This window comes from Crotalus tigris, unplaced genomic scaffold, assembly GCF_016545835.1.
Source record: "Crotalus tigris isolate CLP2741 ecotype Arizona unplaced genomic scaffold, ASM1654583v1 scf7180000024338.4412243, whole genome shotgun sequence".
In the NCBI taxonomy this organism is placed as follows: domain Eukaryota; kingdom Metazoa; phylum Chordata; class Lepidosauria; order Squamata; family Viperidae; genus Crotalus; species Crotalus tigris.
In genome coordinates this window covers 648,954-673,105 of record NW_024100508.1, presented here as the reverse complement: position 1 = coordinate 673,105, position 24,152 = coordinate 648,954, and the positions used below count along the sequence as shown (strand labels likewise).

The window sequence follows — 24,152 nt, the reverse complement described above, 5'->3', positions numbered from 1 at the left end:
AAGGAATACAGTATGTGTTCACATATTCATAGAGTTCACATGTGTTCTATAATCAGTGGTTGCAGAATGAACATAATGCTGCAATGGCAACATAGCGGTGGAAGTGTGGGAGATAGCTTTGTAGTTTCAAATATTTTAAATCTGGTAACTTCAGTTATTAGCTCAAAACTATATTGCTTGGTCACTCACCGCTATCATATGAGTAAGTAACAATAATAACAATTTTTACTACTATTATGAAGATTTCCTTCCAAATGACATTTTATTTCTAGGCTATGTATTTGTCAAATAACATGATATTTTTTTCTTTTCAGTCAGAACAATCCAGTGAGGTAGGCTGGGCTGAGCAACTGGTGTAACATCACTCAGTGAGCTTCCATGATTAAGAATCTAGATTTTCCTTATTATTCTCTCTCCTCTACAGACTTTTTTTTTTTTTTACCTCTGGAAAATAGATACTACCTATTTGAAATAATTCCCAATGACAAGAGAGGTGTCCTTAGTTTAGACATGATCATTTCTAGATTCAAAGAAATACTAGCTTCTAGGAAATAAATCATAGAAGCAGTCTGCCTAAAATTGAATATTGAAAGAAAATATCAACATGAAAATAGGGATGAGTCCTAGTGTTAAATGATCCCTTATGCACAGGTAACACTGAATATAAATAAATGGTAAATATAGAATTTTGACTAGTTTGATCAATTTCATTGATCCTTCTGAAATCTGATGTTTGTAAATCATGTCAATATATTACACATAGACATAGACTCTTTGCTTTGAAATGGTTGTACACCTAGCAGTATGCTTTACACAATTTACAAAAGGTACAATTCCTTTAAAGAGTTGAAAGCGAGTGTAAATTGCAGCAGACAGGGTTGTGAATGTACTGTTCTGTACTTTGTGTAAGAAACATGCAGCTGTCCCAGCTAAAAGTCATTTTGGGTGTAAGAAATTGTAGACAAGGCAAAATTCATGACTTGAATGCACCAAAGTACCTTTTCTCTTCAGGTCCAGTGCACAGTTGTAAAACTGAGTATATTTGCCACAACTATACATTTAATAAGGTAAAATGGAACTGAAAATCAACTGAAAAGTAATTAACATTTTGATAAGGATTGTTTTATTCTCCTAACTTTCAGTATGGCATTAAGGGATGATACCATATCCCCAAATTGTGAATAGAATGCACAATTGCATATGGCATACTTACATTTTTTACATAGTTTGGAAGGGAATGTAGTAAAAAGTATTCTGAAATTTCTTGTTTGCATAGTTAGGAGCTGACCAACTCGGTTTAATATAATGACCTAAAATAATCTCTAAATCTTCATTGTACAAAGCAAAGCCTAAGGGCTAGAATAAAGTAGTCTGGAATTTTTTTGTGTTGCAACTTTATCATATTTGTATCTTTCTTCAAATTCCAATAGTCAACATGACTATTACAGCTCTTACAACAAGCATTAATGATGAAAATAGTTGTGTAGTAACATCTGAAAGGCTACATCTTGCCTATATTTTATATAAAGGAAATACAACATTAGTCCATCTTTGAATTATAGAACATGCTGCTTCTAGAAAGACCTTCTACCTCTAATTAGTACATTATGAGCAAAGTAGAATTAACAGTTTATTTATATTCAGTTAAAAGTGGCCATAGATTGATGGGTGTAGGTCTTAAAAGATACAAAAGTGCTAGTTAAGGACCAAAAAAAGAAACAAAGTTAATGAAATGTATTAACTATGAGATACTTGATGTTTCAGGTATTAAAAAAAAATCTATTGGTGTCAATTTTGACAATATCATGGCCCAAGGATGGGAAGGTCTTAATGAAAACCATAACTCACATGAACTTTAGCTGTCCCGTTTCAGATCTCACACTCTCACACACAGTTGCTACATGAAGAAAACAATTTAATCAAGGCTGAGCAAATAATAGATAAGGGAAGAAATGTAAAGTTTCTTGAAAAGAAACTTGCCTGGGTAGTTTTGCTGTCAATAGAAACCCACAGAAAAGTAGTCAAAATCCATGCCAATGTTCAGAGAGCTAACCCAGGTTTCTTAGTCAGAGTTTCATGAGAATGATTCACAGAAAAAACACACCAGAGCAGGAAATCAGAAAATCCAATTGAGAACATGAGTCGGGACTGCCTCTTAAAGCAGGCTATAGCCAGCTGTAGATTTACTTTCTTGAGCAGCACTGAGCATCTTTGCTGTGCTCTCCACTGTATTCACAGGAGAGCTTGGAGCCCATGCAACATAATCTGATAGCTTCAGCTGTTCTAATAGTGTCTGTATTTGATCAGCCACTTTGACTCCAGGCTTGGCGTCTCCTGGGACTGACATTTCATTGGTTCAGTTGGAGTCACAGTCTGAGTCCTGGACCATGACATTAGCCTATTATATGTGTCCAAAAAGGAGAAGGCTAAGTGTCTTTAACTTTTTTCTCAGTTTACTCTGATAATTTTTAACATTGATAATTGATATATACAGCTAAATCTTTTAAAGGTGAGGTATTCATATTTTATCTGCCATACAGTATTCTGAAAAATAATATTCACTTATGCCCATTCCATAGAAGATTGGTGGACAACGCTTACCTATACTGGACAAGAAAAGCATATTTAAAAACACAAATAAAAAATGTTAATTTAGAAAATATCCCACAATGTCAGACTGACATTAAGAACTTCTTATTTGTATGTACTGTAGTTGGAGCTTTCCATATTTGACAATTGTTTATTCAGTAATATAGATCTTACAATTTAAGTACTTGTTTGCTTCATTCCAAGAATTTATACATTCCATAAATTCACATGATCTGCTTGTGGTCAGACATGAATAAATACTGTATTTTTCCATCTAAGACGCACCCTTGTACAAGATGCTCTGGCAAGTGAGTTTCTCTGCGCCAATCAGCTGTTCAGCAGAGTGCCGAACAGCTGAGCCAGCAAACCTGGAAGTTTGGCTGGCTGACGATCTTGCCCCCTCCCCCCTCTTGTTAGTGGCAAGCCCACAGGGGCTTGACACCTGCACCAAGCGGCATGGCAATCCACACAGGCATGCCCTGGGCTGCGGAGATTACCATTATTTTTCTGTGTATAAGATGCACCTACCGTAACTTTTGAACAGGGTGTTTGCAGGAAAAAATAGTGTCTTATACATAGAAAAATTCAGTACATTGTTTTGCTTGAAATAAACTCCTATAACTTTAAGTCATGAGAAGTTAAATAACTTTTTTTATAAATATTTTGTTAGATTGTATACAGGTAGGGAAAAGATAGGGTGAGTACGGGTATGGGAAGGGGTAGGAATAAGGAATTCAGGATAGGGTAAGGAGAGGTACAGTAATGGGGTAACCCCCAACAATAATCCCATGCTTTAACAAGCAAATTACCGTCTGGATATACATATTGAGTAAGCATAGTTTATATAATACTAAACAGTTATAATAAGTAAAGTTGACTATAATCATAGAATTAGAAATTAATAAGTAAATAACCATAATTAATAAAATATAAGCTGATTCTAACTATCGCCACTAGTATCTAAAATCACTAGTAATAATGCTGTTATTAACATAGAAGATAAAGCTTAGTAAAAAAAACCTATCGTTTATTCTATTTAATTTCAAGCTCTTTTCTTGTTCTATCATATTTTTAATCATTGATAGAAATTTTCCCAAGTTTTAAAATAAACTGTTTTCTAATTCCTTGAAATCTAATGGTAAAGCAATCATACACAGACTTTTGAAATGCTTATAAGAAAGGAATAGTTTTATGAAGTTGATATTTCTTTGCCTCTATACCTTAATCCCAACAGTTACTAAACAAGGGCTAGAGAGAAATACCATCAAGGATAACTCTGTTACTACTTGAAATCCCTAGTCTACACTCTTCTGAATTTCAGTCTAGCTACTGGAAGCAATAAAGTAGCTAGATTATAAACAATATTTTTTCTGTAATAAGTCCATATCTCAATAATGGTTAACCTTATTTATGCAAAAACTATATAATATTTTAGTCCATAAGACATTTACTAATTTTATTAAGTATTGTCTGTTGTTATTTTGTTATGCTGCGTAAGTGACTGTAATGGATGTTTTGAGCTTTTAGGAAGTAATTGCATTCACTAGGAGTCTATGGAGATTCTCAGTCATCCATGTCATAGTTATCCCGAAGATACTTTCCCCAAAGCAACTGGACTTTCTTGTTTTTCTTTGAAGATGTTTTGCTTCTCATCCAAGAAGCTTCTTCAGCTCTGACTGGAAGCTTCTTCTTATCCAAGAACCTTCTTCAGCTCCATTCCCCACCATCTAGTCAGAGCTGAAGAAGCTTCTTGGATGAGAAGCGAAACATCTTCAAAGAAAAACAAGACAGTCCAGTTGCCTCGTGGAAAAGGATCTTTGAGATTCACTAGGGCTGGTAGTGTTGTGCCTGTCAGATATTTGTAATCTTAGAACCTTGGCAGTCTTGGTTATTTCCTGCAACTGGCTTTACCTTTCTAAAAGATTCTGCTAAATGAACAAAAAAATAGAAATTGACATATAATAATGAAAAATACCAGCCTTTACCATCATCTGTACTTTAGGATGCTTCTGGAGTTTTTGCCCTGTGCTACATTTGGGAATATATTCATCTGCTCAAAAGAATGAAAGAAATAAGATGGAATCTTGGGTTTAAAAGGGTAATAGGAGTGTCATTAGCTTGCTTTCTGATAAATTAGTATTATTTGATTGACATACTCATTTTGGCATCCATTTGTGGAATAGGCCAAGTTTCATAATAATAGTCATCTTTTGGTAGTGCCTACAATGATACTATGGTACTAACTTTGCTACTGCTGCCGAAATTTTGGGAAAAAAATGTCCATAGTGACCACATTAACTGCAGTTGTATGAAACTATTTCTATTGGATAGATTGATTATAAAGTAATGTATACTTAATATACTTAAGTATACCTTAAGTAATGTTCATGTCATCCCAATGGCATGACAATGAAATGATAGAGAAATGGTCTAAAACAGGGGTGTCAAACTTGCAATGTCACATGATATGTCGCGATGTATTGCAACTTTTTTCCATTGCCGGCAATGGGATTGGGTGCAGTTTCACCATGACGCATCCAGCCCGCAGGCCAGCAGTTTGAAACCCCTGGTCTAGAAGAATCTGAATGAACTGGGGACTTAGCTGATTGACTTTTGATGCTCAAGCAGTTTTAATGACAAGCCTCAGATCCAGAAAGGGAACCAAGTTTGACTGTATCAAAAAGTGACATAAACCATTCTAGAGCAACGGTATGGCTTATATTGTTTATATATTTTGGTTCAACATGTCTCTTTCAGATCACTCCAAAAATAAATGCCACACAAAAGATATTTCTTTCTAAATGTGGTATAATTTTTGTTCATAGTTTGTAATGACTATACTACCATAATCTCGGAAATAAATTCACTTTTTTTGACAAAAATAAACAGGATCAGTAAGACTTAAAGGAGGCAGAAATGAGTTTGAAGGCACAGTTGAAATATATCTAAATGGAATATGGGGAACAATCTGCAGTGACCACTGGGATAATGTTGATGCTTCTGTGATATGTCAGCAACTTGAACTTGGGTAAGTAAATTAATGTTGACTAAATAACACTATTTTTGGAAGTTTTTCCACATCATTTGTAAATACAAAGGCAGTTACTTCCAATTTTCTCATCTGCTACAGTGCCTGAAACATAGCTTGCATCATTACATTAGATAAATGGATTAATGGATAAATTGATTACTTCTTTTCTAGAATGTTAATGACTAATATTACGTTTATTACTTTAAATTCATTAAAAATCATAACTGTACTTTTAACAAGTAATATGCTATACACTATTGTTACAAAGAAAGGTTAAATGTGATTCAGTATTTCTTGTGAAACAGAATGTTAATTTGAATAGATGTTACTTTTTTTTTATTTAGGGTTAGTCCGTGCAGTTCTACTAAAGATAATGAGTATGACTCCAAGCTTGCTTTATAGTTTTTAATCTTCTTTTCTTTTTCTTTGGTAAAGGGGATAAACAGCTTAAATTTTAATCCTGAAGATTTAAACTTTGCTTCTTGACAAGGAGATATCTATCTAGATGAAAGTAAGAAGTTAGTATTTTCTGTGTCTATTCGTTTTCATCAAATGGTACTCCAGATTTTTGGAGCCCAGTTTTGATAAGACTTACAGAAATGCATAGATTTGATGCAGTGAAATCCAGGATGCAGAGTATTTTTATGGCCATTCTATAGAAACTAAAACATTGTAACTTTCCTGCTATAATGAATTCAATGGGAACTTGATAATATATGAAGTTCAACTTTTAATGAACTAAATGCTTAAATTATCTTCAAGTCCTTTTAAAAATATCCTTCCTCTTTTTTCTGGATCCTTCATGTTGGCACATCTCTTTTTCATTCTGTTTACACTGCACTGTTTTTAGTTCCCTTTAAAATAGATTATGCTTAAAGCAAAAATATTGAAATACTTATTTGGATCTTAGGGCTTGAAGAAAAGCTACAATCTTGCCTGCATGGCTAATTTCCCATATATGCAAATTTCTATATAAGAAATAATATGAATCCTGTACAAATAAATCTTCAATAGAACATAATAGCCTTTTTTGGTCCACACGTACAAAATTAAATATGTTGTTCTGTATGATGCATAGCAATATATACTTGCCATTTTCTGCATGGATATGATTCTCATGTAAGAAACTTATAATCTAGTAAATAGATAAGGCTGATCATATATAGATCCCATTTTAATTCATGTTACTAGTCAGAGCTAAAATAAAGTAAAAATATAAACACAGTTCTATAATTTTTCCTTTATGATCTTGAGTGGTAGCTTGTGTCTTATATAGCTAAACTGGTTATCTCTAGAACAGTGGTGGCAAACATATGGCACAGGTGCCAGAGGCGGCACTCAGAGCCCTCTCTGTGGGCATGCGTGCCCTTGCCCCAGTCCTAGGCCTTCAGCTGGGTTTTATAATACCTTTTTGCTTTAGGCCTCCACCACCGTGTACAAAAAAAAGGTTCAATCAATCAGTCAATTTTAACTTCTCGCGGGAAAAAGATCTTGCAAAGTTGGAATTGATTGATTGAACTTTTTAGTCCCACCCAGTCTGCTGTTACCATTGCAGCCACGCCCACCCAATGGGTCACACCCACCCAATAGGCCACACTCACCCAATGGGCCACACCTACCCAGCACCCGACGATGCATAAGTGGGTTTTGGGTTGCAGTTTGGGCACTCGGTCCCTAAAAGGTTCGCCATCACTGCTCTAGAATAATATTAATTCTTGCCTTATCTGTATAGAGAATGTCTGTTTCAATCAAGTAGTACAGTGCTTTGAGAATAAAAAAAACTTAAGACCAAAGTACATTATAAATCTTTGAAGTGAACAGAACAAGAAATCTCACAGGGAATATTAAACAAAATATGTTCAGACGTCTTACGGGGTGTTGTTTAAAAAGGATGGATCAACACTTGCCAAGCTCAGCCCAAATCCAATCTCTATGAAGACACTTCCTGGTATTTCTAAACTGTAAGTTTTGTTACACCATCTTGTTAGTTTAATTTACAAATGTTCCTAAATTATGTAGCAAATTTATTAATTTTTCTCACATAATTTATTTTTTATATTTATATATTTAGCTAGCATCACTTTTGAATAATTCAATAATTCAAAATTTTAGTCAATTACTTAACATTAAAAGCTGAATTTACTACTACTACTACTACTACTACTACTACTACTACTACTATAATATAGATGTTTACCAAAAAGCAAGTTTCAAAAAGTATACAACAACTGATGTAATAGGCAGGTGCTCATATGTATTTTATGAGTGCTGTTGTATAATTCTTTGAAGCAATTAGTTGTAGATTGTGTTGTTCTATGTGCTTTCAATGCATTTTTAATAAACATTAATATTTTGATAGGTTCAGAGAAATATGAAAACTGTCTGAAAGTGTAATGTAGGAAGAAGTGTTTAAATATTTCTTAAATTAATTAAATAAAACATTACATACAAGTTAGGAATAAGGAGATAAAGAAAATGGTGACAGCTCTCTTATATACTTTGCTTATCTGAGAAATATAGGCAAGAGAATTTTAAGATCTTAAAGTGGTTGGCACAGCATTACGATATCATTCAGTCAGTTAGAGTATTTTGGCTCTAAATTCTGAGATACAGCAGAAAACTTGGGACTACTTTAGAAATGTTTAGTGATTTCTACTGACTTAATAATTTAACGCATCGTATCACTACCATATTGTTAACCAAAAATGGTTTTGGTTGACCTGACTCTGCATTGCTTTATAATATCTATTATGAATTTTCAAACAACAATCCATTATACAGTATAATTTGATTTTATATCTAATGTATTAATGTTTACATGACATTGTTGTTGTTGACTTTTAGCAACTACATCAATGTTCTTTCTAACCTGGTCCTTCAGCTATTACAACAGCACCCCATCACCACCATCATTGGGTCTATCCACCTTGCTGATGGTTGTTGTCTTTTCTTTTCTCCCATCTTTTCATTCATTAGAATCTTCTCCAGAAAGCTAGGTTTTCACAAAGTAGGATCATTTGAGTCCAATCATTTGTGCCTTGAGTGATAGCTATGGATTGGTTTGTTCAATAATCTATTCGATTGTCCTCTCAGTTATCCATGGTATTCACAGAGATATTCACCAACTTAGTTTAAAAAGCAGTTTTGGAAGTCACTAAAGAAATTACTGTTTGGTGAAATTCTGAAAACAACTTAGTGCACTTTGATCCTGTACTTTGGCTTGAAGTGGTCCCATAGCTACTCGATGTTTCTCTGATATTTTGTGGATCAGGGAAAAACATGTAATATTTAGCATGGAATAAAATACTAACAAAGAATTTGTAATTATCTTTGTTTTCTTTTTTATGATCTATATTTGTTGTTCTTTCCATAGGGAGAAAGGTACAGCAAAGCACATCCTATTTTCTGGATCGGGCCTTATTCCTGTACATTGGAGCAATGTGCATTGCCATGGCAATGAAGAAAACATCATGCTATGTGAAAAAACTATTTGGCAAGGTCGAATGTGTTCCCAGAATATGGCAGCTGCTGTCACATGTAGCTTTTCCCATGGTAAAAAAGAAACAAGAAACACCATTTAGTCTTACACTGTGGAAACAGCAGTATCATACAGGAAGATGTGATGGAGGATTACATAGTAGAAAATTATTGATAATGATTAAGTCAGTCTTCTTGAATATGGTGCCCTCTAGATATGTTGGGGTTAGTAATTATGTAATTTAGGGGAAATGCCACACCAAGAAAGTCTAAAATAAGTTAATTCTGAATGATACTATCAGCATGCACACCATACTAAAATGCAGTTCTGATACAGTGATATAAACAGTGATTTGGGGATCAAAAAAGAGAGTGGTACAAAATTCTTACCATGTCTGTGAATTAACTTCCCAGAGCCCTGTTGTGAGGATTACTTAAGAAGAAAATTTTCTTTGGGAGTAGTCTCGTTTATGAAATTCAAAGTAGCCTTCCCCTTCTGGTAATTTTTGTACTTCAGTATTCAGTTTGATTTTGAGTGCCCACTCTATTAAAAAATAATGGGCTTTATGTTTTGTGTGTGTGGGGGTGTGAAGGGGTGTTCAGGGAGGGGTAGTACCTCTGGTGTAGGGCATGTGCCTTTTTAGGGCAGCTCGTACACCTTTGGTCCCCACCTGACATTCAGGTCTCACCTGTGGCTCCTAGTAGCTGTAACATGCGCAGCGGCCACACCCCGGGCAACAGCTTCGACAGGCTGGCCAAACCAGGTAGAGAGTAGCCGTTGTGTCTTCGACACTCGGTGAGCAAGGGATTTGTCTATCCCGACCATGTGAAGACAGACTCTGGCGGAGTGAGCGGATGAGATCTATTAAAATAGAACCAACGGTCATGAAGGCAGTTTCTGCAAGCGATGTGGTATGCTGAGAGCATGGCAAGACATGAAAGATGCCCTGGTCAACCACTGCACGCAGCCCATCTCCAATTGTCTCGACTTTTTTCCTGCCATTGGAATAAGATGGAATCTGGGAAGAGAGAGTGAGGCTGACTATGCGTACCTCTCCCTCACTTAAATCCAATCCACGTGCAAGTCTTGACATCTTGGCTATTTACTTCAAATGTTTTTTCCCATCTGGAGCATTTTGTAGACTTTATTGTTATTGTTACCGAAAAACTTCTCTTCCTATTGTGCAAATATGTTGGTGCTTTCTACTTTCTGTCAGGAGTTTGATTGTCCATCAACAAATTTGATTGCCTGCATTCCTCCCTCACATGTTTATCATGACATAGTAGGGGAAAAATGTCTCACTAGTTGACATTGCTTAGGTGCAGTGAATCAGTGTAGATTACAATGAGCCTCTTAATTACCCATAAATATCTCTAAGAAAAACAAATTGTGATTAGCACAAGTTTTTCTTTTTGATGTCTAAAGGAAAGAAGTTCAAATCAGAATGCTATGGAATCTCTTAAGAAATAAAACCTAGAACTTACAAAGAAGTAGGATTTCCCATAGAATTCTGAATTTACACACTATTATTCAATAAAAGGTGGAATTCTTGTGAAGCTGATTAAAGTATGAGATCATGTTCCCTAAGCAGCTGCTAGAAAGGCATGCCTATCATTTGAGAGTGATGCCTTGATAGTCAAGGCATGTAATATGGTATGTATGTATATATACTTGCATAGGCCAAAAATACTTGGTGGTGTGGCAATTTGTCACCTTTTGTAAAAGTGCATGCCATGCTTCTTCCTAGCTCCCAAATGGAACCCGTTTTGTCTGCCAGTTGATTGTTAATATTTAAAATATCCAGTTGTAATCATATTTTTGTACAGAAGCTGCACAGAGATTAGAAATGTTATGGCTTTTTTGTATTCTTTCCTTTTTAACAAAATTATGCTATAAAGGCTGTTTCTATGTACATAGAACTGGAAAAACATATTTCAAAAAGGCTTCATTGTTCTTTTTAAGAGGGCTCCTTTAATAGAGTGGATTTAAAAGGTCACTTGAAGAGGGCTAGAATGAAAGAAACTTAGAACTCAGTAGACAAGTTTATTCAGCTGTTTTTTCCAACTTGTTAGCCATCTTAAAATCTTGCTTATTCTTAGATGTAGCTAGCAATGAATTCCACTATATTAAAACTGAGTCCCCTTAGAGATTAGAGCTGTGTGCATTTGAGGGGAGGAATTGCATAAAAATAGTTTGGGACATGGGACATGGCAGTATTACTAATGCCTAAATTACAATGTTCTTATACATTTGAATCCAACCTTTTCCTCTCAATTTATTAGGCTTGTCGTTGGCCATGGCAACTGGGAACATTACATTTCACAATCCCAACCCATTTGCATTCTAATTCCTGGCCAGCATTGAACGCTGGACAAGATAATTTTATTTAAAATGTGATCAGTACAGGCAGTAATAGGAATAGCAATTAGACTTATATACTGCCCCAGTCTGCTTTATAGCACTCTCTGGGCAGTTTACAAAGACCCAACAATTTGGGTCTTCGTTTTACCAACTTTGGAAGGATGGAAGGCTGAGTCAATCTTGAGCCCCATTAGGACTGAATTCCAGGCTCTGGGCAGAGTTTGCCTACAATACTGCATTTTCACCACTCGCCACTAGGGCTCCCTAATTTAATAGTTATTAGATTGAGAAATGAAATATTCAAATGTTACTAGGAAATGAATAGCATTTTTATGCTTTCCATGATTTGGTAATAAAAACTGATTTTTCTTTTCATATTTTTATTTTCAGCCTCTGATCTTATTCCAATCCGGCTGGTGGATGGCAGCCGCAGTTATGAAGGAAGAGTTGAAGTCTATCATGCTGGCCAATGGGGAACCATCTGTGATGACCAGTGGGATGATGCTGATGCTGAGGTAGTCTGCAGGCAGCTTGGCTTTGGGTTAGTTTGTACTAGATATGTTATTTCATTTGTAAAACTAAAAGCACCCAAGATGTTTAAGAAACTTCAGAACTTCATGGAATAGAGCTATTCGGTTTTGAAATTCAGTAATATTATTTTAAAAGATAAAACTTCCTGAAAATTTTGGAGGATTGGTTCTCAGTCTATATCTTAACTCTCACCAAACACTTTGTCAAATATACTGCTTTCCCCAAGTCAGAAACAAAAGGCATTTTTTTCTTTAGAAGACATTTTGTTATTCCATTGATTGGTTACAATATGTTTAAAGTAATAAAAAGGGAAGTAATATTGATGACACTAGTTTGAATTAAAGCTAACTAGAGCTCAAGTGATATTTGCCACTTTGAGAATAATCTTCCATATACCCAAACCAATAACTGTATTCAAATAACAATAGAGAGAACTAACTATTGTAAAATAGCAACAGCACTTAAGACTTATATACCACTTCATAGTGCTTTACAGCCCTCTTTAAGAGGTTTACAGAGTCAGCCTATTGCCCCCAACAATTTGGGTCCTCATTTTACTAACCTCGGAAGGATGGAAGGCTGAGTTAACCTTGAGCTGATGAGAAGTCAGCAGAAGTAGCCTGCAGTACTTCATTCTAATCACATAGCCACCACAGCTATGCTAGGTATTTTACTCTGGCTTTGAGAAAGTTCTTCTTCCAAGATAATTAGTCCACTTGGCAAAGCACCCTTGGTGGGAACCTTGTTCCTCTCTGTTCTTCTCTAATCCTAACCCTCTCTCTTTCTCTTGTGGATTTCCTGCCTGATTTGATGAGGAAAGTCAAGCCCAGTTTGACTACTTATGTACACTTGGTACATATACCACAGGTTGAGAAACACAGTTTTAGAAATGGGTCAGTGGTTTAGGAAATGCCTAAGTGAAAAAGTACTTGCTTTCTTCTTCTTTCCTCTAATAAAGCGGTTCTCAACCTGTGGGTCGCGACCCTTTTGGGGGTCGCATGAGCCTTTCACAGGGGTCACCTAAGTCCATCAGAAAACACGTATTTCTGACGGTCTTAGGCAGGGCTTGTCAACCGCCTTCTCTCCCTCCCCCCTCCACTCCACCTCACTTGTTTGTGGAAAATATGCTGCTTGGCAGCAGTCTGCACGAACTCTACCAAATGTGCCCTGCAGGGGGTGCATGAAGAGCGCAGGCGCAGAGCAAGGCCACGCCCTCCCCAGAGACTCTTTGTGCAGCAACCAGATTGATTTTTTCTCGTGCACGCAGGTCAGTGAAGGGGAGGCTGCCGCAGCACCCAACTCCTGCACCCGTCAGCTGGCGACCCCCGAACTTGCACTTGTCAGCCGAGAGGTCTGGCAACAGCTGCCGGTCTCCTTGCCACCCCGCCCGTCCTCGACTCCTCCTCCACCCGTTCATGTCGAGCCCGCTGGGGCTTGTCAGGGAGAGAGGGAGGGAAGGAGGAAGGAACTCCTCCTCCTCTCCTAAGCTTCAAAGCACGATCGGCTTCCCAAGGGCACCACAATCCTCATGAAAGGGGGGGGGAGAAGCAAAGGGGCGAAAAAGCTCGTGGTGGGCTCAAAGGAGCACCTCTCAGCGTTGGTGATGAGAAATTCCACACAAACCCAGGGAAGGGGTGGAGAAAAGGAGCCCCCTTTGGGAGGAAACCACCACCTTCTTCTCCTTGGCTTTGCGCTCTTCTGTTCCTTGGCAGCCGGGCTGCCAAGCCTCTGCTAGCTGGAACTTCCTTTCCTTCCCTCCCTCTTGGTCTCTTCCTCCTTCCCTCCCTCTCCCATTGTCCCTTCCTTTCCTTCGCCTCGCTCTTTGTCCCTCCTTTCCTTCCTTCCTTTCCTTCACCTCCCTCTTTGTCCCTCCTTCCCTCCCTCTTTCCCCTTGTCCCTTCTGTCCTTCCTTCCTTCCCTCTTGTCCAAGATCGGGATGAACCTCTACAGCTGATCCGTGCTTTTGCAGAGCAGCCAAGAAGCAGCTCTCCTTGGCTCCTGCCCAGCAAACTTGCTCGAGTTTTGCTAGAAAACATGCCGCTTGCTAATTTAGCAGAAGTGCGAATCAGCTGTAACCCGGTGCTGATCCTTGGGCTTCTGTTAACTTAGCAAGCGGCTTGTTTTCTGGTGAAGCTGAGCGAGTGAACTGGGCAGAGCTCTCCTCTGCCTCTGGCAGCCTGTCCCCCTCCCCTTGTCCCTTCCTGGAAGGAAGGGATGAAGAGAGAGGGAAGTAAGGAACAATGAGAGAGGGAAGGAAGGAAGGAACAAAGAGGGAAGGAAGGAAGGAGGGAAGGAAGGAAGAAGGGAGGGAGGGAGGAAGGGAAGGAGAAAGAGACTAAGGGAGGTGAAGGAAAGGAAGGAAAGAAGGGACAATGGGAGAGAGGGAGGGAAGGAGGAAGAGACTAAGAAGGAGGTGAAGGAAAGGAAGGAAGGAAAGAAGGGACAATGGGAAAGGGAGGGGAGGAGGAAGAGACTAAGGGAGGTGAAGGAAAGAAGGAAGGAAGAGACAATGGGAGGGAGGGAGGGAGGGAAGGAGGAAGAGACTAAGGGAAGTGAAGGAAAGGAAGGAAAGAAGGAAGGAAGGGACAATGGGAGAGAGGGAGGGAAGGAGGAAGAGACTAAGAAGGAGGTGAAGGAAAGGAAGGAAAGAAGGAAGGGACAATGGGAGAGAAGAGAGGGAAGGAAGGCAGGCACCCACCCCAGTCCCATACCAGAGACCCACAGATTTCCCCCCAGAGGCACTCTGCAACCTGAGTGATCAGCTGGCCACGCTTCCTGGCCATTGGTCACGTGACCCTGGGACACTGTGAATGTCATAAGTATGAATCAGTTGTCAAGCATCCGAATGTAAATCACATGACCCTGGGGATGCTGCAACAATCATAAGTGTGAAAAATGATCATAATTTGCTTTTTCAGTGCTGTTGTAACTTCAGCCACTAAGCGAATTGTTGTAAGTCGAGAACTACCTATACTTTCCCATTTTTTCCTCTTTTTTTGGTCAAGTTTTTGATACCCCTCGGCCAGCTGGATGGGGGGTTGGGGGTCACCACAACATGAGAAACTATATTAAAGGGTCGCGGCATTAGGAAGGTTGAGAACCACTGCTCTAATATAAAGTGCTGAAATGGAAACCACTTTATTGTTTATTATTGAATGTAACAGAATATAACCAATTTGGTTAGTTGATGGTTTTTAAGCAGTTATTTGACCATAAACATCATGTTATCTTTGCTAGTGAGTATCCATAAATATTCATAAATCAGCCTTCTCTAATTGGTGCTCTCCAAATTTATTTATATCATTGCTTTAAAAAATCCAAGATAGATACAGTCTCTAGGCTTTGTATTAGAACCAGGGAACTTCAGAAGTTCATTATGACTTGTAATATTTATCCTAAAGGAAGCTGAGTCTGAATTAATTGTAAATTAATTTTCACAAAAACAAGGAACAGACCAAAAACAAAAGGAAAAAAAAACCCAACTCAACCTAATATACAGAAAAAAAGTTGTGCACAATATCCAGATCTTTCATCCAGCCAATAGAGGGCTGACCAATCCAGGAATTTCCTCCTCCAGAATAAAAATGTGGATTTACCTCTGTCTCTGTCTGTCTGTCTGTCTGTCTGTCACACACATACAAAAAAAAAACTCTGCCAGATGTTGCACTATAAAGAAAAAGGTTCTGGACAAAAGATTGAATAACTGCCAATTCAAATTAATTGTTTATAAAATAAGATACACAATTTATAAAATTAATACTTTTTGTTTATTGTGCTGATCATTGACCAAATAAAAATTACTTGACAAGAACATTAACTGATTCCTACCCCCATATACAAATCATTGTTCTCATTTAGATAAACTATGTGACACACAGTGGTGGAAAAGTCCTCCCTAAATCATCAACAACTGGAGAAAATCCAGATAATCATTTTATAGCATGTTAGAGTTGGTCACTTGGTTCTTGGACTCAGACAAATCAGAGGCAAGAGCTCCAAAGTCACAGAGTTCCAATATAGGATGTTCCTCATGCATGTCCATTAGCAAAAAATCCTAAATACAGACAAAATTGCTTTATAATTGATAAAGAAACATCATCACAAAGGTAGATGCAGGTTTCTTTCATGGTGTGAAATCATTTCTAGAAAGGAAAAACTGTAGGCTTGAGTTAACTGCTATTCCACAAGCTGACGACAGTGGAAGAAGGGAGAGACAAAGATGCATGGTAGAATGTATCTCTGAATCATTCCTCCTCTCAGCAAGTGAACTCTTCAACCAATTAGCCACTATCAGGCACAGGCTGGTACAAGAATTCCATTCTTAAATATGCTACCTACTAGAGATACATAATAAAGGAAGTAGGAATAAACATATGTGTAATACTATACTTACATAAGTCAAATATGATTACATCATTGAATCATCCTGAGGTCTTATTTCCACACTAAATAGTCACACGGAAACACATGAGTATATAAACATACACATTCCCCCTTTCCTCTTTGTGGCAGAAACAACAAAATGGGTGAAGAGCAAAAGATAGATGATAAGGAAAAGAAAAGAGACAGTTCTGCTTATGTCTTTCAGAAAGGGTTAATCTCACTTAGCAAGATTTCAAGCATGGTTAAACTTCAAATTAATCCTAAAAGGCTTTCAGCAAATATATCAGTTTGGAATCAGCCAGCACCTAAATTATGTCCATTCCTTTATTTTCAAAGGTTTCTTCTATTCTTATCAGCTAATACATGACCTGTTCAGTTAACACAAATTGTTGAGATAAGAACAATCATTTTACCAATCAAATACTTGGGATGCCCCTCATGGATAAAGTTACTAAGATTTATTTCATCACAGATTTTATAGATCCTGAACTGATAAACATCTATTATTTCTTGCTAATTTGTATTTTTCTTGAATGAGTTTTAGCTAGTGATCTGAATACATTTTTGTAGATGTCTGCCTTATCTCATGACCCTTGTCCCACTTGTCTAATTAACGGTAGACTATGAAGACCTGACAGTGTTATTTAGATGGTCTAATTCAGAGGTGTCAAACTGCCAGCCCGCCGGGGTTTCATCATACCGAAGCTGTGCGCACCCCACTGCTGGCAATGCAAAAAGAGTTGCGATACATCACGACACGTCATGTGATCTGGCGAGTTTGACACCCATAGTCTAATCTGAGTTTGTATTTGAAATTGCGAGCCAGCAGTTGAAGAATAAAGATACCAGTATAAAAGCAACCAACTTAAGATTTAATTGAAACAAATCAATTTATTGAAAGGTCATATCTGTAAATAGTATTGTCTTCATGCAGTATACGAAATATTACCGGTAGTTGCATTAACATCAAAATATGTACAGTAAATTTGATCACTTTTGAAACCTTTGTGATCAAAAAATACCCTTGTATGAAGTACTAAAATAGACACTGACAGGCCTCACTAGAAAACTGGTTCTGCTTTCATTGTTTCCCAAAACTGTTTCAGAATGTTGATGTCATTTTTTTCTTCTCTTCTATCTGATAGTTGTGGATTCTTTGTACTAACCTCAAGTATTGGTAATATATAGGATAAGGTTTAATAGGCTTAAATCACTTTACTTTAACTCTTAACATTATTTTTAGGGGAAACTGCTTTGTAGACCTGCAAGAGGAAATATTTACATGTTTGGGAGAGGGGTTTTGAAGCAATCTTCACTTGCCTGGACATGTCTCTTGCAGCTTTTTTGGCAAGATTTCTAATAGCGTGTTAAAAAGAATTTTCCAGGCCCCATTCTCAGAAGCTAGAGAAATTCAAACAAATAAGACAGGAGGCAGGCTGCTGTAGAAAAGAGGTTGATCCATGTATTTCCTAAAAACAAAGAGGTTTGTTCTTGGTGGGAGCAATTGGATGATGCATTGGTCAAGTTTTTATAGGGGTTTGAGCCCTTTATGTTAAATGTGTGGAGAAAGGGTGTGTGTATGTGTGTGAGAGAGATTGGTACTTCCATGTCTAGAGAAAATATTGCAATTATTATTTTCTATACTTGTAAGTTCTCTTTTTGTTGTGCATATGGTTTTTGTAGTTGCCCCTTAGGGGTGTAGGAAGTGTGGGCATGGGTGTTTTTGTCTTTTTAATTGGGTGATCAGCTTCTATCTATTTCAATTCTTTGCATAATCAGCTTGTCTCAGACTAAAACCGGTGATGAACAATTAAGAGGAGGGAGGGTGTCTTTTATTCTTATGGAGTATTTCTTGTTCTTTGAGAATTTATTACGAATGGGAAATTTCCTTCTATTTCTTGAGGGATCACTACCTGAAGTGTTTTGCCAATTCCTCTTTCCAAAGGCTGAGAAAGAATGAATGGCCCAGAGTAATTTGACTGGATTAATTTGTTACCTAAGGTAGAACTGAATCTCATGTTTTTCTGGTTTCTTGTCTAGTTTCTTAAACTACACCAAACAGCTCTCTAAAATATTCAGCTAACTGGTCATAAACAGATTAATCACATGAATGAATGAATGAATGAATGAATGAATGAATGAATGAGCATTACAAAGGAGAATATATATAACTGCTATTTTGGGGCTATTGGAAACAGACGTGCAAATAATGTTAAAAAGAAAACACAGATTGAAGAATGGATGCTCAGATATTAGTTTAAACTAAATTGATTTAGATAATCTTTTGATTTGCAGTAATCTTAATATGTGTGCATTCAAAATATGCATGCTATTTCTTCTTGCATTTATAATATTCATATCTCATAAGAACCAAAACTAAGTATTTCAGACTCTTTAATTCAACCCAAGTTTCTTATGTCCAAACATAATGTCAAAGACTGGGCTATGAGCTTTGGTTTATTCAGTGAAGTTTCTGAAATTCCTTTCTAAGCATTCCTTCTTAATTTGCTGCTCAGCATGTTACTCCAAATATTGGACGAGACTGGGTGTGGTTTCTATGTCGTGAATGGATCTCTCCTAGAATCTAGGTGGAGAAAACAATCTTAGTATAGATGCAAGCAGCTGTATGGAATACAAATATCATTTTGATCCCAGTTGCAAACTGCAATTTGAATTGCAACTTAAGTTTGCAGTTTCAAAAACATCCCACAAGTTGAAAGGAAGTTCCCCTTGCCTTAAACTCAAATTATTAGTGATAGGAATAAGTGAATGGTCTTCAAAATTTAATATTGAAAGAGAAATTGAAAATTGAAATTGCTGCAGTCGAAACTTACTGAGTGGAGAAACAAGCTTACCAAAGCAACTATAATGGATGGGAAACAGGAAAGGATAGCATAAAGGAAGGATGTAAGAAAAATATGTAGGTAAAAAATTAGCTGGGTCTTAGAGTGAGAAAGGAAGAAGACAAGCTATAAAGACATCTGTAAGAGGAAATGGCTAGCCAGGAAAACTTAACTAAATTGAAAAACAGGAAAGAACCTATTGTTCTAAGGAGCCCAGAACTCAAAACCAACAATTGAATATGTCTAATATTTTATATTATTAATGTACATGTGATGTATGATTTAGTATGTAGCAGGAAATAGGTAGGAGATGGTCGGAAAGAATGTAACCTCATAGTAGCTCAGCCAATGGGGAAAGAGGAGGAATGTGGCGGCTGGGACAGGGTTGTATAAAGGAGGGAATATTTTGAGTTGAAACTTTGGAGAGAATCAAGCTTTGATAGCTTCTTTCCCCACTTATTGCAATAAATGAAACAAAAGGCCTTCACTGTGTCTTGGCTGGTTATTGGTCAGGCGAGCTTGCCTCTGGTCACGAAGGAAAGTAGCCAGGAACACATAACATTAGTAAATTTTTTTATAAAAAATATGCAAAGCTGTAGTGTAAAAATGCATAGAAGGATGCTTTGGCAAATAGACTCATTTTCAAAGAACTAAAATCTACCAAGAAAGGAGAGATAAAAGATATAGTAGCTGGGCATGGGATGACGCAATAAAGAGATACTTAGCTATGGTCTGTGGACCTTCTCAGTTAATCCAGCTGCAGATTGTAAACTGAAATTTCTTTGCAATAACCTTCCTGCTTGTCATAGATTGTCTTTGGTATTACTATGCAATATGCTTTCCAGGATTCACAAACTGAAAACATGAAGTCTCTATTCAAGACTTCAAATAAAGTCTTCTTTTATTTTAATTCCTAACCTCCAGACGTTTGAAATGGAGTCTCAGTACTGTAAGCCTAAATATAGCTATAAGAGATCTTTTCACATAATTCTTTGCAGTGTAATACAGTCTTTTGCAAACCAGTTAATTTTCTTGGCATTTTTTGTCTGTTCCTCTTTTACTTACTGAGCAATGAATAAAAGGATTATCAAGAGATTAGGAACATTTTTTTAAAATGTTTTTTTTAAATATTTTTTAAAAATATTATTAATTGTGCTTGCTTAAAAATTCAGTGATGTGAATAATATTAATGTTCTGAAATATATTTTAGAAAAGTGTATAAATTAGAAATAAAAAGGATGAATGGAGAGACACTCCTAGTCTTAAATATTGTCAGTCATATATAATAATCTCTTCCAAACCCTGAAGAAAGCTTCTTGGTAACTAGTTCAAAGAACATAGCTAGGGCAAAAAATGGATGTAGCATTAAACATGGATTTGCATTTGGTATATAATCATTTAATGTATGCCTATGCTTTTGTGAATCTGAGTATGTATGGAAAAGAATTTAATCCCTTCCCTTAGTAACTTCAGTGATGTATAGTGGAGTGACAGAAATCCAAACCTCCGGTAGACAACAACAAAAAATGAGAGTTTTTGTGCCTTTTTGCTGCCATTTAGTGGGTGTCTCATTTTTGCAGTCCTTAGTCTTGAAGCAATCCAGACTCACTGGATTGCTCTTGAAAAAATAACAATGGTATCAGTGGAAGTTTCCTGCTATTATAAATAAGAGCTTAGGAGAACAATTGTAACCAACAAAAAGGAAATGATTATATTTTACTTTTTACTTGTCATTCTCCCCAACCTTAACAGCTATTAAACATATTCATAGAACCATTTACAATTCCAACAAGTTTAACTGGTACCAGTAATTCTATTTTCCATGATTAGACTTAAAACCAGGTAGATGGCCATAGGAATTGGCTGGAGACTTGTATTGCATGTGGGGATTTGCACAGAACAGAATGTGAAACAGAACTAGCATGAAGAATCACCTTCTGCAAATCAAATCCAGCCCATCTTCTTTACTTCTTCAAGCTCACTTTTTTTTCTACTAAATTGAAATTTTAATCAGTTGAATGAATTGCTGAGCATAGGGGCAGTGGGATAAGGTTCATGGGAAGATGATTCTACAGTAGGGTGAAATGTAGCATGAAAACATAGTTGACTGTCTGAGTGACCAGTAAGTATGTACCTTTGCAACACGCAGTTGAATGTCCAGTGTTCCCTGCTGGGATATGTCCCTGATATGTGTGTCTGAATGCCAATTTATCTCTTTGCTGATGAGGGCTATTTATTCCTGATGATATCTTGGGTGACAAAAAAGATGAATAATTTTCTGTTAAGGAAACAGACTCTTGTGTTTGACTGATATCTTAAAGAAATCATGTCCTAAAACAGTAGGCTGTGCTTTTATCATTTTTCTTGGTCAATGATCAAGAGATTTTTTAATATTATTTATAGGTAACTATCATAGGAAAAACATTCCTTTCTCACCCTAGTCCAGGGGTAGGCAACCTTGCCTCTTTTATGACTCGTGGACTGGCTCAGGAATTCTGGGAGTTGAAGTCCATGAGTCATAAAAGAGCCAAAGTTGCCTACCCCTGCTCTAGTCCATAATTTATTTCTGTTTCACTGGTTCTGCTTTCTCATAACTGGCAGCCATCCTGATTATAATTCAGTTATAATTTCAGTCTGCTGTAGACAAACATTTTTAAAAAATAAAAATAAAAATCTTTTATTAGTCATGAAGGACACTGAGATTTATCTTGGGAAAATGTGTTGAAAATAAACCAGGATGCATAAATCATTTAAATGTAAGCCTGGATTTTTCAGCTGTGTATGCTATAACTGTCTGGGTTTTGGATACAAAATGGGCTCTTGCTTCAAATTTTACTTACCCTGCCTTCTCTACTTATGTTTATATTTTCTCTCTCTCTCTCTTTTTTGCATATCTCTTGTTTTCAGTTTATTGCATTTTGAAAACAAATTGCATTTGAGTTTATATTTCTCTGTCTTAAGCTGTTTTAATACGTACATTTAAATAAAAAATAACAGGTTTTCTAGTTTAAGAATTGTACGTTGTATAGCCTTAATATTATTTTGAATGGTAGTACTTGCACATGTAGTGCAGATCATTTACACAATTAAATTGCAGAGTACTTGTCTTGCCATCAGTTTTCCTCTGTTTATTATGTCTGGACAGTGGAGTTGCCAAGGCATGGAGCCAGGCTTATTTTGGAGAGGGCTCGGGTCCTGTGCTACTGGATGAAGTACGCTGTACAGGAAATGAGTTGTCTATAGAACAGTGCCTAAAGAGTTCCTGGCAAGAACACAACTGTGGCCATAAAGAGGATGCAGGGGTTTCATGCACTCCTCTGGCAGGTATGCAACAAAGGAATCACTTTTCTGAACCAGAATCACTGCATGAGTTAAGATTAATTGACACAAATTGGTTGAATATTTTTTGACCTCTTTCAACAATAGAGAAGGTAACATTTCTGGATGCAGTCCAAAAGCCTCATTCTGACTTCCAGAATGTATTGGCCACATTTAAAAACAAGCATGAAAGGAAATGCCTATGTCTGATGAGGGAAAAACTTGCCATGCCTCCTAATATAACATAAATGCAGGGAGGACGAATGGAAGTTCAGTATCAGCATTTGTGAACATCTCTGCAACTTCTGTTTATCTTCTCTTTAGCGTATCCTGTATTTAACCTAAACATTTTCAAGCACCTGTTGATTTTTTTAAAGGACGATTGGCTTTCCTAAAAGTTTCCCATGATTTGAAAATTTAAATAACTTAGTAATGGAGTAGCTCTGGTTCTGTAAACTATGAAGACGTTCCTGTCATTTATTCTAAAAATATTCTGGTTTTTCCTGATCGTTTTGTGTCTTATTTAACCCAATTACAGTCCTTAAGCAGTGTAGAGTAGGAAGTGAAAGGACATTTGTTTGTGTGGGATTTAACAGAGCACAGAAAGGCACAAGTTAAAGATATAACTTATCCTCTCTTTTACTTTTGTCTACACAATTTTGTCCCGTAAATTATGAGCATCTGAGATGAGGAATTACACTTTTTATATTTCTATAATAATAATAATTATGCAGAAGTGCCTGGATAGACACAAAATAAAACCAATGCATTCTAATTTTATAAAATATTTATAACAGGAAATTCAATATCAGGGTGTTCCTTTAACCTTCTGTTTTCCATTTAAATGATGTGAAAAGTTATTATCTAGCCTATAACTGTTCTATTTGCAGTGCACTTTCTTTTCTGCAATATTACATACTAAAATACATTCTTATTTTGAATGCCACAGATGGTGCAATTCGACTAGTTGCTGGAAAAAGCAATGAGGGACGTCTGGAGGTGCTTTATAATGGACAATGGGGCACAGTCTGTGACGATGGATGGACTGAATGGAATACGCAGGTGGTTTGTCGACAACTGGGCTTTAAGTAAGCTCCATTTATGTGAAGCTACTAATGATTATGCAGAGCAATGCTGATAATACTTCAGTGAATTGCACTGCTTTGCTTCTTTGCTTTCTAATCAAAATCTAATTGTTTAATACTGTGTCCTTGGAAAACTACAACAAAAAAGAGCAAAAATTAATAAAAAATGCTAACTATGGTTGGAAAAAAGGGCAAGAATTGTTATCTTTATTTACTTATTTTTGCAACATGAACTATAATTCAGCTTGTCTTTTCTGTATTACAAATTATAATAAGTGAACAACTTGTCATGAGAATATTTGGATTCTAATATTAACACAGAAATTGGGACCATAATTGAGGAAATACAGAGCTGAGGATTGCTATGCTTTGGGCAAGCAACCTGGACTTTTGTAAGATCATTTTATTTTTATGTAATTATTAATTAACTATATATAGCAATCCATTTCATAGAAAGTGACTCTGGGTGGCATACAGCAATCCAGTAAAACAACAGAAATATAAAACAGTCATCTAAAACCATTAAAAATCAA

General features: G+C 36.7%; 1 protein-coding gene across 3 annotated transcripts in view; it reads left to right on the top strand.

Annotated features, from left to right (window-relative positions):
- Window positions 1-24,152, top strand: part of PRSS12 (serine protease 12) — a 47,345-nt gene that overhangs the window by 5,241 nt on the left and 17,952 nt on the right. For all 3 annotated transcript variants that reach the window (XM_039325601.1, XM_039325598.1, XM_039325599.1), the window contains exons 2-6: window positions 5,479-5,617; window positions 8,994-9,172; window positions 11,850-12,000; window positions 22,362-22,540; window positions 23,484-23,622. In XM_039325601.1, the coding sequence (XP_039181535.1) occupies window positions 5,479-5,617; window positions 8,994-9,172; window positions 11,850-12,000; window positions 22,362-22,540; window positions 23,484-23,622 (787 nt within the window). The remainder of the gene's footprint in view (window positions 1-5,478; window positions 5,618-8,993; window positions 9,173-11,849; window positions 12,001-22,361; window positions 22,541-23,483; window positions 23,623-24,152) is intronic.